The sequence below is a fragment of the Hemicordylus capensis genome, chromosome 3 (genome assembly GCF_027244095.1).
Source record: "Hemicordylus capensis ecotype Gifberg chromosome 3, rHemCap1.1.pri, whole genome shotgun sequence".
Taxonomy (NCBI): domain Eukaryota; kingdom Metazoa; phylum Chordata; class Lepidosauria; order Squamata; family Cordylidae; genus Hemicordylus; species Hemicordylus capensis.
Window position 1 is genome coordinate 290,868,735 of NC_069659.1, and position 15,865 is coordinate 290,884,599.

Here is a 15,865-nt window from a genome sequence, read left to right on the forward strand (position 1 = left end):
GCTGGGAGGCTTTACTGTGAACTTAAAGCTGTCTCAAAAAACCACTAAATAGTGGAGTTTTTTACTCTGGAGATAAATTGAGCTACACTTGGGCGCAGTGGGAAACCTGAATTGCACATGTAGACTGCTCCCTGATAACTCGCAGGGACTTCGGGGAAAATCTGGCCGATATGTGTACTTGCACCCTCCATTCCAGAGGAGATGCGAGCTAAAAGCAAAAACCTCGCGGTAGAACTGCTGTGCATAAAACTTCCAGGAGCTCTCTCTCTCCCCCGCCCCATTGGTTAGAAGGAAAACACGGAGCATGTCATGTGAACTTGCAGAAACAAAACCCGAGAACAGAGAGGAGGGGCTGCTTCCCTCAATGCTGCAAGTGTACTTTGAAGTGGCTTCGCTCAATGTTTAGCCTGAAGCCAAGTGCGAATAACTCCCCACTGATTTAAAATAATCTGTATTTCATTATTGTTATTATTATTAATTCGATTTCTATGAAATTTCATGAGTATTGGATAGGACTATGAGTAGGTCAGTTCTTCTAGTCAGAAGAACAGCCTTGCTGTTCTTATGACCAGCATCCCATTTCAACATTCTAGTTCTAGAATGCTATCACTTCCCCAAGCTTCTGTTTATCTGCTATCTGGAGTTTAGCATGAAAGATCTTTCCAGGAAGCCACCACGTGATTTTAGTCATTGAGCAAGGAATTTCTCCTCCCTAAGTTCACAGATCTCATGCCTATAACTTTTTGACAAAATTGCTTTTATCTTTCTTATGAATAAACATTCTTACAACAGCAGACACAGAATGAGGGAGGAATGGAGCAGGCAAGAACAAATTGTTTCAGCTGTATAGACTTTCTTCAGCCGAAGAACAACTGTGTCTCTCCTGTTGAAAACCACACAATAGTCTCATCGCTTCATACTTTTCACCCCGAGGGACATTTCTAAAGGGCCTGCTAGCAAAGGTCAGGCTGTGTGTGCATTTGCAGGCATGCCTGGCACTGAAAAATGGACTCTTACCTTTGTTTTGGGATGTATTAGGGAAACTCCTTGTTTGTTGATAGCAATCAATACAATGTCTGGGAAATTTGGCTCTGAGGTTTGCTAGTAAAGAGGAACAGAAAGAAAGAGTTATTGGTAAGGAACTATCACTCAAATGTTCATTTTGAAAAATAATATATGAATTACACCTGGCCCTCATTATCTGCAGGGGTCCCATTCTGGCCCAGAACCACAGATAATGAAATCATGGATAATAAGACCTTGAGTCAATGGGAAATGGGGGGCTAGGTTCTTTGAAGTTTTAAAAATGGCTAAAAACAGCATGGAGGAGGCAGAAATAAGAGCAATAAAGTACTGTACCATGCTCTCCAGGTCTCCAGCTGTCCAGCAATGCCCCCACAAAACCCCAATTCCTTTGATTTTCCATGAAACATCATGAGGAAATTTTTTCCCCAAGAGCCACAAAATGGCTTCATGCTGCACAGTGGTGGCCAGAAATGACATCAGAAATCATTTCCAGCCACCCAGGAACCATGGATAGGTGAATTTTGCCTATTTTTTGAACCGCAGATAACGGTCTACATAGGGTCTATATAGTCTGACCCTAAAAAGTCTATATAGCCCAACAAAAATTGTTGGGCAAAATTGCGGGTGCAGAGACTGAGAATAACAAGGGCCATCTGTACACACATTAAGCAATTATCTGTTAATTTACGGTACTTGTTTTCAAAATTTTATAACCTGCACACTGCGGCACAAAGTGGCCAACAATACTAAAAACAAAAAAAGCATCTCACACAAATTAATAACCCAATATTTATAAGAACAAACCCATTAACAAAATAAAAGAACAATTTCTTCAGCAAAAGACAACTGACGCAACTATCAGAGCCCAGCAACAGCTCTCACCCTTGCAAAAGAGCCAAGTCTTCGCAAGCCTTTGGCAGTGCAGGGGCCAACTAGGCATGCAGGTCATTTGCCAATACTATCTTGAGAAAGGGTGTTTTGGAATTCTAGGCACCGCTTCTGGTGCGGTTCCCCTTGCAAACACTCACTCACATACTGTGCAAGGCAATGCAGGCAGCTGGAACACCACATATGCTGTTGCATGCATGTGAACACCAGCAATGGTGTTGGGTTTCAGGGCAGCTCCACTCTAGTGTAGAGTTGTACAAACCACAGTTGTGTAACAGGACACCCATTATTCCCAATGGTTGTTGTAATTCTTATTTGTGCAACTTTACACCAGAGCTGAGCTGCCCTGGGGTGCAACACCATTGATGGTATACCCATGTACGCAGCAGCATGGGTGGTGCTCCAACCACTCATGTTGCATTGGCAGTATCTGAGCAACTGACTTAGATGTCGCATCCTGAGCCGCTCAGGTAAAGGCTGATGAATGCCTCGCCAGACTGCACAGATCAACTGGCAATACAAAAGCAGTTATTTCACTTGCAGTGGCACACAAGAAGCAGATCAATGCAAAATTCTGTTCAGGGCATCAGGCTTCCCATAACTGCTTCAGGGCATGGCACCTGCCACTGGAAATTAGTGTGCACAGAAGATGCCACATCTGAATTGGGCCTCAGGATATGGAAAAGGATTAAAAGAAGCAGGGAGATGGAAGATACTCTGTGGAAATATTATCCTCTTCTATTCAGCTTTTCCACCTGGAAAATATGGAAACTTTGAAATTCACCTTCACTTCAAAGAAGGCTGAACCAAATGTTGGCCAACGATAAATGAACTTCAAGAAGGCAATCTTGGCTTCATCCTCAGTTTTCTGTTCATGTTTGTTGCAGGCAGAAATAATACTCTGTATAAGACACAAACACGCGTCAGTCAAAATTCTGGCCAGAACTTGCCTCCTGGACATGCCTCTTGTTCTTCAGCTGCTGCTATGGGAAAGGTGAAACTTTCCTAGTGCGCTTTGTTATACAAGTTAATTTACTGAGGCCCCCACTCCCTTTGATTCAAATGAAGGAGGAAATTTCATGATTTAAGGAAGAATCCAAGAATGATAGAATCATGCACTTTTGATATTCCAGGACAGGGTGAGATAAAGATGCTATAATATAGGCACAGCATGATGTCTGCCATTTTAAAATTGAAGTTTAGCATCTACCAGGGCTACAGAGATTCTCTGTTCTAAAGGTTAGTGAAAAGTTTCATGAACAGCACCATTGGCTTCATTTTTTAGTAAACTCGTGTTAAAAAAAACATAGCGAAGTGTAACAAGATGCTACAAGCTGAAGGCAACCCCCAAAGAAAATCCAGTGGAAATAAAAATTAATGATACTCTATAAAAAACAAAAGGCACTTACCCTTTTCCACTCCTCTGGTGACATTGTCCGGATCATGTTCTCAGGTACTAGTTCTTTCAGTATTTTGGGAATTGCCTGTTGCATTCGCTGACTCTCAAACTGAACTTTGAAGATCAGTCCAGCTAGCTGGATGGCATCCTCTTTTGAGCACTTATGATAGCCACGAAGATACTTTGGCAGTTCCTGAAAGATACAATTGATGAAACTACCCAGGATCTTGATCTGTTGACCCCACTCTATGCAGTTCTGCTGAGCCTGTGGGCATACTATTTGCCCTGTCATATCGAGCCATTATTTAAGGAATGGATATGGTGGTTTAGGAAAAGAGCATTAAAGCATCTAGATTTTAAAACTAGGGCACACACGGACTACTTTCTTGTCATTTCCCTAAAACAGATCAGTCTGACCAGTCTCCTAAGGTTGTAATGTATGCAATTACTTGAGTTGCTGGAATAAAAATAGATGCAATCAAGCTCTTAGTCTGCTTTTTTGTTTTGTTTTGTCTTGGGCTGAAGTGACAGAGTTGAGTCTGCACTTATATGCAATCCTATGCCTGGGAAAGTTGTATGCCTTTGAGCCTCAGTTTCCCCTACCGTGAAAATGGAGCTATGATTAAGAATACTGACTCAAGTCTTTCTCAACTCTGCTGGCCATTTGAGGGGGTTTAATGTTACAACCCCTTATTTGGTATATCATCCCAGGGTATGGCTCATGAGTGCAGTAGAAAATTGGCTTTGTCCCCCTTGCTGGCACGTTAGATCTTGCTCCCAGAGCATGATCTAAAAAGCACATGATAGAACCACCCTGCTGAAGCTAAGCAGGTCTTGGTATGGTCAGTGCCTAGATGCCATGCTTGAGGATGGGGCTGTAGCTCAGTGATAGCTTTGCATGCAGAATAGGGGTGTGCACGGAACCGCCACACTGCGGTCCGGCACTGGGGTGGGGGGTAGCTTTAAGAGCGGCGGGAGGGTTTACTTACCCCTCCCGCCGCTTTCCCTCTCTGGTGCCTTGTGCGCGCACGCAAAGGACTATTGGGAAGTTTGCAGAGGAACAGTGGGGAAGGGACGGCAGGGAGGTATCCTGCCGCCCCAATTACTCTGAACTTTACGACGCCAGAGAGGGAAAGCGGCGGGAGGGGTAAGTAAACCCTCCCGCCACTCTTAAAGCTACCCCCCACCCCCGAACCGAACTACCAAGGTCCGGACCGGTCCGGGCCCATCCCTGATGCAGAAGGCCCCAGGCTCACTCCCTGGCATCTCTAGGAAGGGCTGGGAAAGACTCCTCCCTAAAACCTTGGAAAAACAGCTGCCAATAGACAATATTGAGCGAGATGGACCAATCATCTGACTCATTATAAAGCAGCTTCCTATGTTCCTATGGTAGATCTTGGAGTTCTACTGGAAAAAAATGATGATGATCAACCGTGGCATGCTACAGGCATCAGCCCTGTTACCTGATGGTAATGAAAGATGCAGTCAGCCTTCAAGTCCTTCCCAGGAGTCACATTTAGCCATAACTTTCTCATGAAGTATACCTGGTAACTCACAGTCACAGGAACCACTAGGAAAGCACAATTGTAGACATGTAAGGCAGCGGAAAAGCCCAGCCTTGCCTTTCCCTATATCCCCCACCCCAGACATGCACACAGAGACTGATTCTGCAGAGGTATGACGTGTTTAATTTTTACCAAATGCAAACGGCTCTGACTTGACTTCTCTGCAAGGAGACTCTCTAACTACTCCTTCCAATGGCCTGCAGAGGAGCTGCTGCTTGAGGGAAGGAGCTCAGCTTAGCAGGTGTGCAGCTAATTGCAGCAGGAAGGGTAGCCAGCCTGCATCCACCTGATTATTAGCAACTAAAAGCCTCATTCAGACATGATGAAAAAGGAGGCCGTACCAGAGCAAAGCCTCCAAAAGCTTACCAGAAGTCCTGCCCAACACCTCAGTTGTTCAACTCTCCCAATACACCTCACCCGCTTACAGTGATCATCTGAAGAGGCAAATGCTGAAAGCGTTGCACTTCTGTGAGCAAGAGAGTCGGGCGCCCAAGTCTCCCACTCACAGAAGCAGCTGCCAACATCACGATTACCACAGTTGCATCTTCAGCCAAACGCCTTAAGCATGTGGGGCATGTTGGGAGAGAGTTGAATGATTGACGCATGGCGCTGGACTTCCAGCAAGCTTTCAGGGGCTGTATTCAGCTATGCACAGCCACCTAATGGTGCAGCAGAGAAATAACTTGCCTAGTGAGCAAGAGGTTGCTGGTTCAAATCCCCAATGGTATGTTTCCCAGACTATGGGAAACACCTATATCAGGCAGCAGTGATATAAAAAAAAGATGCTGAGACTTGATGTGTGAGCACTGCAAGATATTCCCCTCAGGGGATGAAGCCGCTCTGAGAAGAGCAGAAGGTTTCAAGTTCCCTCCCTGGCTTCTCCAAGATAGGGCTGAGAGAGATTCCTGCCTGCAACCTTGGAGAAGCCGCTGTCAGTCTGTGTAGACAATACTGAGCTAGATAGACCAAGGGTCTGACTCAGTATATGGCAGTTTCCTGTGTTTCCTATGGAACAGTATGCTCCCATGGCAAGGGCCTCTGATTCTGACAACCTTTGCAGGGGGCAATCAAACATGAAGCAAAATATTGACTTTCTTTAACCTGGGAATTACCACTTTAGGAGAGGCCATCTCTAGCTCTGTCACGATATGCAGCACCATCTTTCCCCTCCCATGACAGCTTAAGTGGGAGGAAACTGGGCTCTGCATGTTGCTGTGGATTGCTTCCCTTGGAAGTCATAAGGGAGGAAATCTGCAGTGCTATGCACACCATCATACTCCCTTATCTCTTGGCAAGTGCTTCACAGAGCGAGGGGGAGGAATCCAATTTTGCAGTGCAAGATGGTTTTCTTTCTTTCTGGGGGTTGGAGGAGCACTACTCTTTCAGAGAAAAATGTTTGCATTCCCAAAAATGTCAACCTTTCACTGCGATAAACTAACCCCACAAAAATTCAACTCAGCTTTAGTTAGGAAAAACCGTAACCTTATAACCAAACACCATACATAATGCAAAAAGCTGTTCCTCAGATATCTCTAAAAATAGGTTGGATATGCCCTTGGTGGATATGAAGGGTTTAAACTAAATGGTGATGATGATGTCCCTTGATATATCGTCCAACTGAACGGGCTGCCCAACACTATATTGCATTTTTAGAGTTCTGCAAGGAGCAGAATTGTGCTCATGTCTCCTTCAAGGAGATGTGTGTCTCATAATGCCTTATCCAGTAATACACATTCCACCCCAGCCCAGTAATACACATTCCACCCCTTCCACTGGAGGGGCGGGGTATAAATATTTTAAATAAATATAAATAAATTTTGGACTAGGACAGACATTCACGAGATCCACCAAACAGCATCTAATGCAGAGGTGCTCTTATCTCTAGACTTTAGGGCCTCCACAGCCCCAAAGGGCCTCCACAGCCCCCGGGGCCCCCCAAATCCTCTTTAGTCTGTCCTGGGTGGTGTGATTGCCCGACAGGGCATGATGATTCTTAATTTGCAGGGGAGTGGGAGGGAGCCTCCAAAGGCCTTTAGGTCCAGGCTCCAAAATTACCAAGGTGCACCTCTGATCTCATGTAGTATGTTGAAAGAATTTTATTAGTAAAGCAACAGGCTAATAAATCCATGTTGATAAATCCCACTATTTTAAAGAAGCCTTTTTGCCAAGAATGTAGCTAGCCAATTCTTGCTGCCAAAGAAAGACACAGCAGAGAGCAATGATAATTAACTCAGAGAAGACTGGGTAATCTTGTGAATAAAAACTGGCTGTTCTTTAAAATTTCAAGCAGACTCTTTTCTCACAGTATCAAACTGCCCTGGTCAGAGGTGCACCGAGGTAATTTTGGAGCCTGGATCTAAAGACCTTTGGAGCCCCACCCCCGCTGCATCATTTTTTAACACGTAGGTTCTTGAGGGCACAAACCACACCACCCAGGACAGACTAAAGAGGATTTGGGGGCCCCCAGGGGGTGTGGAGGCCCTGAACCTTGGCCCCAAAGTCCAGAGGTAAGAGCGCCTCTGGCCCTAGTACCACTCAACACACCATGCTCCCAGGGCACATGTTGCAGCCGTCCTGATGAAGCTAAGCAGGTCTAAGTTTGGTCAGTGCCTAGATGGCAGACTCTCTGTTAACCCCATGAACACCACCTTGAATTCCATGTGAAATAATTATATTAAGGTCATTCACACGACCACTATACTCAGGGCCGGGTAGAAGGCAGGATAGTTCCAACCTTCCCCCATGTGACTTCTGCTCCTTCCCAGTTGCGCCACTTGCACATGTGGGTGGACCTGGTCATCTGAACAACCTCATTATATAAATGTAACATACAATAAACAAACACACAGAATCCACCTATCTATGCCCATACCCTCTTTGCCAGGTCTGTTCTTCCGTGTCCAGTCTGTCACTTGTTTCAAGGAGTCAAAGAAGTAATCGGCTTCATTCTGGCTGATCACCTAGAAGGGACAGAGAATGGGAGCTAAGTTAGCACACAGACCTGGACCTAACACCACAGTTCCTGTGGCAATAAAAAGGAGCTTTCAGAAGTGTAGCTTAAAGAGCTAGTTACTGTAGATGTGATGGCCGAACAACCCATATGTTAAAATGTGGGTCATGCTGAATAAGTATAAAGAACAGACATTAAGCAAAAGAGTAGAGTGGCAACTAATGGTCTTCTCACCTATAAGGGTTGGGGAAATGTAGTTTCTTATCACAGAGCTCACAGCAGACCCAAAAAACGGTTTGGCTCATCCTGCTGTACTCCAAGCCAATTACCTTGTCTGCAGTCTTGACAAAGAGGCTGAATCCTTCCCAGGAACTCAGTTCCAGTTTGCAGGCAATGGTCTGACACAGAGTCCGTACTTTTGTGTTTGTTCCTACTTCAAACACCTGGAATATAACAGGGGGACCAAACCAAAGTAAGTAGACTGGAAGGAAAGAAAACGGATTGTAACCTGCAGGGCAAAGGCTCTGCTAAAACGTTGGCAGTGAGCAGAAAAGCAAAATATGCAAGACCAAAACAGCATCTCTGATTAGCAGATGCTGAGGACAGGCAAGAGGAGATGACTGCTACTATCATGCTCTGTTTGTATGTGCTTCTCAGAGGCTAGTGCTGATCTAGATGGATCATTGGTATGATCCAGCATGGCATGCTCTTAAGATATGGAAAACAGCCCCCAAATAGACACAGACACATTGAGGTAGTAGAATTTGTCTCACCTGTTCTGAACCATTTGGAAAGCAAACCTTGTGGGAGATCTTTGTGATGTTCTTTTGGATTGCCTCCACTTCCACACTGTGGGGGCCCCACTTCCGACAGCCACTCCTGGAAAACAGCAATACTTACTGTACAAGCAGACACTTCAGAGGTGAATAGCTTACCTGGAGCTGTACAGAATCTGTTAAACCAAGCAATCTAACAAAGTAACTCACTCTGCACTTCCATATAATAAAAAGATATTAAGATATCAAGGGACTGAGGCTTCTGGTGGAGTTAATGCCATCATCTTCATTGCTGATTATTTAATACTGAGACTGTACCAGCAAGAGAGAACAAACAGTATCATTTATTTATTTATTCATTCATTCAATTTCTATACCACCTTTCCAGAATGGCTCAGGGCAGTTTACAATTGAAACAAAACCATTAAATCAATCAACTGTTAAAACAGAAATTATAAAACAGCATAAAACAACAATTAAATAATTAAAACACCATAAAACGTGGTGATTCTCTTTATTTAGCAGGGGGAGAGTAACTGGCCCTATCCACCCCCAGCACAGTACCTCCAGTGACTGCTGCTGGTGTCTATCTTATGTTTCTTTTTAGATTGTGAGCCCTTTGGGGACAGGGATCCATCTTATTTATTTATTATTTCTGTGTGTAAACCGCCCTGAGCCATTTTTGGAAGGGTGGTACAGAAATCAATCAATCAATCAATCAAATAATTAAACAGAACGGTTTAAAAACCTTGAAAAACCAAGTTACAGCATTAAAACCGTTTACAACAATTTAAAAACCCTGGAAGGCCAGGCCAAACAGATAGGTTTTGAGGGCTCATTGCAAAATCTAAAAGAGAACACCTGGGTAAAATACAACATTATATGGCATATGGAAAATATGAACATGAGGGATCTCAGTTCAGTCTCTTTTCATATGGAAGGAATTCCCTGCCTTCAGTAATATTTCTACATTAGATTATATCTATATATTGTACAAAGATAGAAACATGCAATTTTCAAAGGTAGGTTCCAGACCTCGCCCATACTGCCAGAAAAATAAAACACCCTGGAAAAATTCATTAATTTCCCTAAAAATGCAGAAAATCTCTCCCATTGGAAAAGCATGGAAAATGATGCCTTTTGACAAACTTTGGCAGCTTTCTTGGGTGCTTTTAGAGACAGAAAGTCCAGACTTCCACAGAACGATGAAGAAAGCAAGCTACATTGTTTCAGTTCACTGCATTTCAATCCATGTCGGATTTCCACAAAGCACACTTAAGAAATCGAAAAACAAAAACATTTTGCTCTAGATATCTTCATTCACCTATCTCATTTGATCTCCTAGCATTTGTATTTTTAAGGGTTCTTAGTAGCAACACTATTACATTCTCAAAATAAAGCAGCTCTTCCGGTCATCCACTAGCAAAGAGTGAAGGAAGAGTGCATGGTCATTTTGAGGTACAGCTTGCAAACTACAAGCCCTTTTACTAGTATTTTATAAACCAGAAATACCTTTCCCAACTGCTTGTAGCACTGGCAGGATGGGATCTCCTGCAGTTACCTCAAGAATGGAGGCATGAACTCATCACCAAGGATTCATAAATTTATGATTCAGAAATCCACAATTTGAATTCTTTATTGGCCTTCAGGAGAGCCCCTAAAACCTATCTGTTTGGCCTGGCCTTCCAGGGTTTTTAAATAGTTGTAACTGGTTTTAATGTTGTAACCTGGTTTTCAGGGTTTTTAAATTTTTCTGATTGTTTAATTGCTGTTTTATGATGTTTTAATTGTTAATTGTTGTTGTTTTATGCTGTTTTATAATTTCTGTTTTAATTCTTAACTGATTTTAATGGTTTTGTTTTAATTGTAAACCATCCTGAGCCATTTTGGAAGGGCGGTATAAAAACTGAATGAATGAATGAATGAACAAAGCCTCTTTTTACCTCATCACCCTCTGGATCCTACGTCTGCACTCCGAAGCCAGGTTCTCTTTGTGACGAGTCTCCATAAACTTCTGAGCATGTTTCAGCAGCGATTTACTAGGAGGGAAAAGGCCTGTGCAGAGCCAGAGTAACTGCCAACCATTGTCCACGCTGCGCCTGTTATTTTGACAAATAATTTCAGAACTTCGCATAGAAATATTCATAAAAAAGAAGATTTATCTCACCCAACAGCCCAACAGATTTAGGAATCTATCATTCGAAGTGTGTGCTTTTATGATCTGCACATTGCCAGAAAGAATATAGGTATCTGCTGTTGGAGGCCAGTCACCTACCCTGGAGATCAAGTGCAAATAATGCAAGATGCCTCTAAATACCAGTTGCAGGGGAGTAACAGTAGGGCATGCCCTCAGCTCTTGCTTGTGGGCTTCCCAGAGACATTTGGTGGGCCACTGTGTGAAGCAGGATGCTGGACTAGATGGGCCTTGGGCCTGATCCACAGGGCTGCTCCTATATTCTTTTGTTCTTAAGAATGGAAGTCAATTTAAGAATAGAAGTCAACTGTCTCTGAACTTTCAGTAGAACAATTAGCACTTTTTCTGATAATGGTGTATACATAAATTGATATGCGAATGAGCTATTTTACATAGTGAACTTTATGATCATTAAAGCACAACTGGAGATACCAGTGGACAGTCTAGAGCAGACATCAAATGCTGACTATTTGGAGGATATATCTTGATCTCATTTCCATAACTATCTAAATTTGAGCTGCAGTTGATTATACAACCAGGGAGTAAGAGCAGGAGACCACAAACACTTCTTTATGGTTCCAGACAATATAATCAGAATGTTACAGATGAGTGACACAGTTCAAAAGGGGAACTAAGGCTAATGAGAGCCCTGCTAACAAATTAGAATGGAGGACTTCATAAAAATCATTTACCCATAATGGGCAAACACAGTGTTATCTACATATTGAAAGTAAAGCATGTTCACTGACACTGACAGATAAAATGCCTAGTTTATTATTAATAGAGTTTATTATTTTATAATTTATTTATAATATTTATATCTGTCACTCCAGTGCTACTCACTGCTCAGAGAAATGAGGAACATGCAAAATAGTATGCTCCACTTCTCATTTGGTACCTTATGGAATTAATGCAGTTATGAAATTAACACAGTTATTCATAGTCTTGCTATAAATCAGTCTCAAATACCATAGCTAACACTTTAAGAGGAACATCACAAAATATGCCACATTCATAATGTTTGTTCTTTCTGCACCTTCAGCTTTCTGAATTGGTTTGTGATAAAAAGAAAGCCAGTGTGGTGAGTAGAAAGAGGAGGCTGATGTCTTAGCTTTCATCTCTTAGGCAGTCAGAAGTTGAATTCTTTAAATCAGGATATGTGGCTTACAGCTGGTTGCAGCTGAGGTTGACTACTATCCTGCCTTGGTACCTGTTATTGTTCTCTGTCAGCTGTTTCATGATTTGACAGTAGACTTCATCACGCAGAACTTCTTCCTGAATTGCCACTACAAAGATCTGGTCAGTGAGCTCCACAGGGGATCTCTCTTGCTTTGAGGGATAGTCTTCCATGTATTTCATTATAGGTGAGCAAATAGATAAGGAAAGGTTTATAGGGATAATCACAATAAAAACCAAATCAGATATAACTTTATTTATTTATATTCCTCCCTTCATTCTGACAATTCATTGACCCCAAGGCAATGAACAACCATTTAAAACAAACTAATAAAAAACAGGATGTGGATGATCTGCAAGCTCTAGTAATGAAAGTCAAGGAGCACAGTGAAAAAATGGGACTACGACTAAATGGAAAGTAGACTAAACTAATGACAACAGGTACAGCAACCAGCCTCAGGATTGACAATGAAGACACTGAAGTGGTGGATAGCTTCTGCCTTTTAAGATCAACTGTCAACCGTAAAGGATCCAGCAGTCGAGAAATATGCCGCAGCCTAGCACTTGGTAGGGTTGCAATGAAGGCCTTGGAAAGGATATTTAGATGCCGTGATGTGTCTACATCTACAAAGATCAGAATTGTTCAGACCATGGTTTTTCCTGTGACACTCTATGGATGGGAAAGTTGGACTTTGAAGAAGAAAGATAGAAAAAGTAATGATGCTTTTGAACTTTGGTGCTGGAGCAGACTTTTGAGGATACCATGGACAGCCAGGAAATCAAACAAATTGATCATAGAACAGATCAACCCAGAATTTTCACTCGAGGCACAAATGACCAGGCTCAATCTATCATACTTCAGACACGTTATGAGAAGATCCAGCTCCCTTGAGAAGTCCATAATGCTGGGGAAAGTTGAAGGAAAGAGAAGAAGAGGACGACCAACAGCAAGGTGAATGGACTCAATTACAACAGCACTGAATGCACCACTGAGAGACCTTAAAGGCCAAGTTGAAGACAGATCATCCTGGAGAGAATCTATCTATGTGGTCACTAAGAGTCGACACCGACCTGACGGCACTTAATCAATCAATCAATCAATCAATCAATCAATCAGTAAAAAAACAATAACAATCATTAAATATTCAATTCAAAACCAATAAACACAGCTACAAAACCAACAAAAAAGATAGTCAGAAAGCTGTATACCCTTCCTTTCAGAGATCCCCTAGTAAACTGTGTAGACAATACTGAGCTAGATGGACCAATGGTCTGATTCGGTATAAGGCAGGTTCCTATGTTTCAATGAGCCTTTCAGTAACCAACCAGACCTTGTCATATATACTGGGCTGTTTGGCAAACAATATGAACATGCCAGTCAACACTTACTGATTTGCACTATATTTTGCCTTCTCCTATTGTTACTTTCCCAGTACAATCATTATCAGAAAGAAATTATACTTTCCATAGCAATAATAGTTAATGCTGTGCATATAGTTCTCAGAAACTTAATCTCCTGGGGATTATCCAACATGGCTAATTGGACTAGAAGGTCCAACATGGTTAACTGGACTCTTCATCCATCTGCACTGACTCCCAATCCTCTGCACTCAAATAAATCAAAATGTTTCCAGCTATTAACACATGTATTATGAAGGCAAGCATCACTCAGTCGCTTCCTACCACTTCTTACTAGGAGGCAAAAGATGTGTCAGGAAAAGTAATATGGAAACCAGCTTTAGGGAGATAATGGTTTCATTTCTTAATGGGGGATAAATCCTTGGCATGACTGTAGAAAGGATATCAATGAAGCTCTGGCAAGCAAAGTCCCAAAGGTCTGGATTGGTGCACACCTTCTTCAGCAAGGGCTGTTTCAGGGGCTCCCGCGAGTGAGCCCACAAATGGCTCCGCCCACGGGACTTGTGTAAGACAGCCTTGCTGATGGACTCCTTCTCAGGAACCCTGGACAAACACAGAAGAACAGCATTGTCTCCAAGAATGGCTTCTTCTGAGGAGAGGACCCACATTTCAACCATTTTGACTTACACTTTCCTGTAACAGGTTAAATGTAACAGAGAGAATCGGATACTTGGAGCATGAGTCCGACTTTATATTCTCTGGCACAAGCACCATTAACTACCAAATGAGCCCTTTGAGCTAATTCATACATCACCAGAGTGGTGTGGGAGCAAAGTCTGCATGGCAGAATCCCATACCACTCTGGTAATAGCTGGTGTTTTTGGTGCTGGGGGTCTCTGGCTGGGGACGTTGACAGCGAGGCCCAGGCATCATTCTCTGAACTGCAAGAACAGCTTTTTAAAAAGCAGGGGGAAGGGGCAGCCTGCAGGCCTGAAATCTGCTGCTCTGCTGGAGCATGTATTTCAGCTTACAAGCCCACCCAGGTCAGGTGACCTGAAGAACCAATAAGATCCCATCTGGTCTTATATAACTGCTATTTCTGGATCAAATATGTTTAACTTGGCCTGAAACAGGATGGAGTGTTGAGACAAGTAAGAGTATATTTGGGGCTTCTTCCTCCATCTCTCTAATACTCTAGGCTAAGGTAAATTGATAGATCAGCAGTAAAGGTAAGAGTTCATAGAACATTTAAGATTTCAAAGATAAACATAGTATTTTATCAAATACATTCAAATAGGAGAGGATCACTGCATACAAACTAATGGAGATGAACTGAATGTAAATATAAATAGTATAACTAAGGCCATTTTAGAGCCCCTTTATTAAAGTACAAATTGCAAACAGAAGAAAAGCTAGTGCTGCCCAGGGAAATCCCTGGTGATGGTGAGCCATCTTGGCTTCATGTGGCAATGAAGACCAGTGAATGGAATAAAACTCCAGATCTTGATGAATCAGCAATAGTTGAACACTAGTTCTGGGATTATAACAATTTGTGCTGACATACTGTATCTGCCTGCTCACAGATCCTTCCTGGATACCACTCAAAGGTTATATCTGTTTGCATGGATGTAGCTATTATGTAGCTATTAAATGTAGCTATTAAATAGAAGACCTATGTTCTTCATTGTATCCCTCATCCAAGGGGCTGCTGGGGAGCGGGCCGAACACAGGCCCCCTCTTCCCTACACCCCTGTCTGTTTTGCAGGATGTTAATTGGGTTATACCCTTCAAAGGATGCCTACAAAGCCAACTCGAGGGTTATGTTTTATGGCACTGAGTTGCTATAGCTGTTGAAACAAGCCCTTCTTTGGACTGGGCCACCTGTTTTCTCTCACTTTTGCCAAGAGGAGACTAATGTCACCTCTGCTTTACAGGCTGGGTGGGTGGTGGGTGGTGGGGATGGCTGGAACAGTACAACATAGGTCTACTTCGCCTATCCTCTACTTCTCTGAATAGAAGGAACTTCAATAGGGGCCACTCCTGGAGTAATTTCCATCCCATGAGGTTATTCACACATGGCTTCGTGCTTTGGGGTAAATATTGAGTGAAGCTACTTCGAACCACACTCGCGGCATTGAGGGAAGCAGCCTCCTCCCTCTGCTCTCAGATTTTGTTTTTGTTCACATGGCATGCTCTCTGTTTTCCTTCTTGTCAATGGTGGGGGGTGGGGGAGAGCTTTCTAATGAGCTATATCTGCATTTCTAAAGAGAGTATCCCTCTTCTCATGCTAATGATTCGACATCAGTGCCTCTCCCTATTTGCTCCAGCGTTTTCAGAAAAAGTAGCTTAAAACCAGCATTTTAAAAAATTGGAAATACGTCAAGATAAGCTAGAATTCACATCACAAAGCCTGATTTGTGTGTGGAGTGGGTCCAAGAATCTCGAAGGGACTAAGGGTAAGGGTAGGTTTGGCTGGTGTGTGAACGCACACACTCTCCTCTGAAACAGATTTGGGGTAGAAGCCCTGTGTAT

General features: G+C 42.8%; 1 protein-coding gene across 7 annotated transcripts in view; it reads right to left on the minus strand.

Annotated features, from left to right (window-relative positions):
• The window catches only part of MYO7B (myosin VIIB), a 126,048-nt gene that overhangs the window by 3,959 nt on the left and 106,224 nt on the right, over window positions 1–15,865 (minus strand). For all 7 annotated transcript variants that reach the window (XM_053306267.1, XM_053306264.1, XM_053306266.1 and 4 more), the window contains 10 exons: window positions 13,779–13,936; window positions 12,009–12,162; window positions 10,548–10,703; window positions 8,602–8,707; window positions 8,158–8,271; window positions 7,751–7,838; window positions 4,777–4,883; window positions 3,324–3,506; window positions 2,699–2,815; window positions 1,018–1,101 (listed from right to left, as the gene is read on the minus strand). In XM_053306267.1, the coding sequence (XP_053162242.1) occupies window positions 1,018–1,101; window positions 2,699–2,815; window positions 3,324–3,506; window positions 4,777–4,883; window positions 7,751–7,838; window positions 8,158–8,271; window positions 8,602–8,707; window positions 10,548–10,703; window positions 12,009–12,162; window positions 13,779–13,936 (1,267 nt within the window). The remainder of the gene's footprint in view (window positions 1–1,017; window positions 1,102–2,698; window positions 2,816–3,323; window positions 3,507–4,776; window positions 4,884–7,750; window positions 7,839–8,157; window positions 8,272–8,601; window positions 8,708–10,547; window positions 10,704–12,008; window positions 12,163–13,778; window positions 13,937–15,865) is intronic.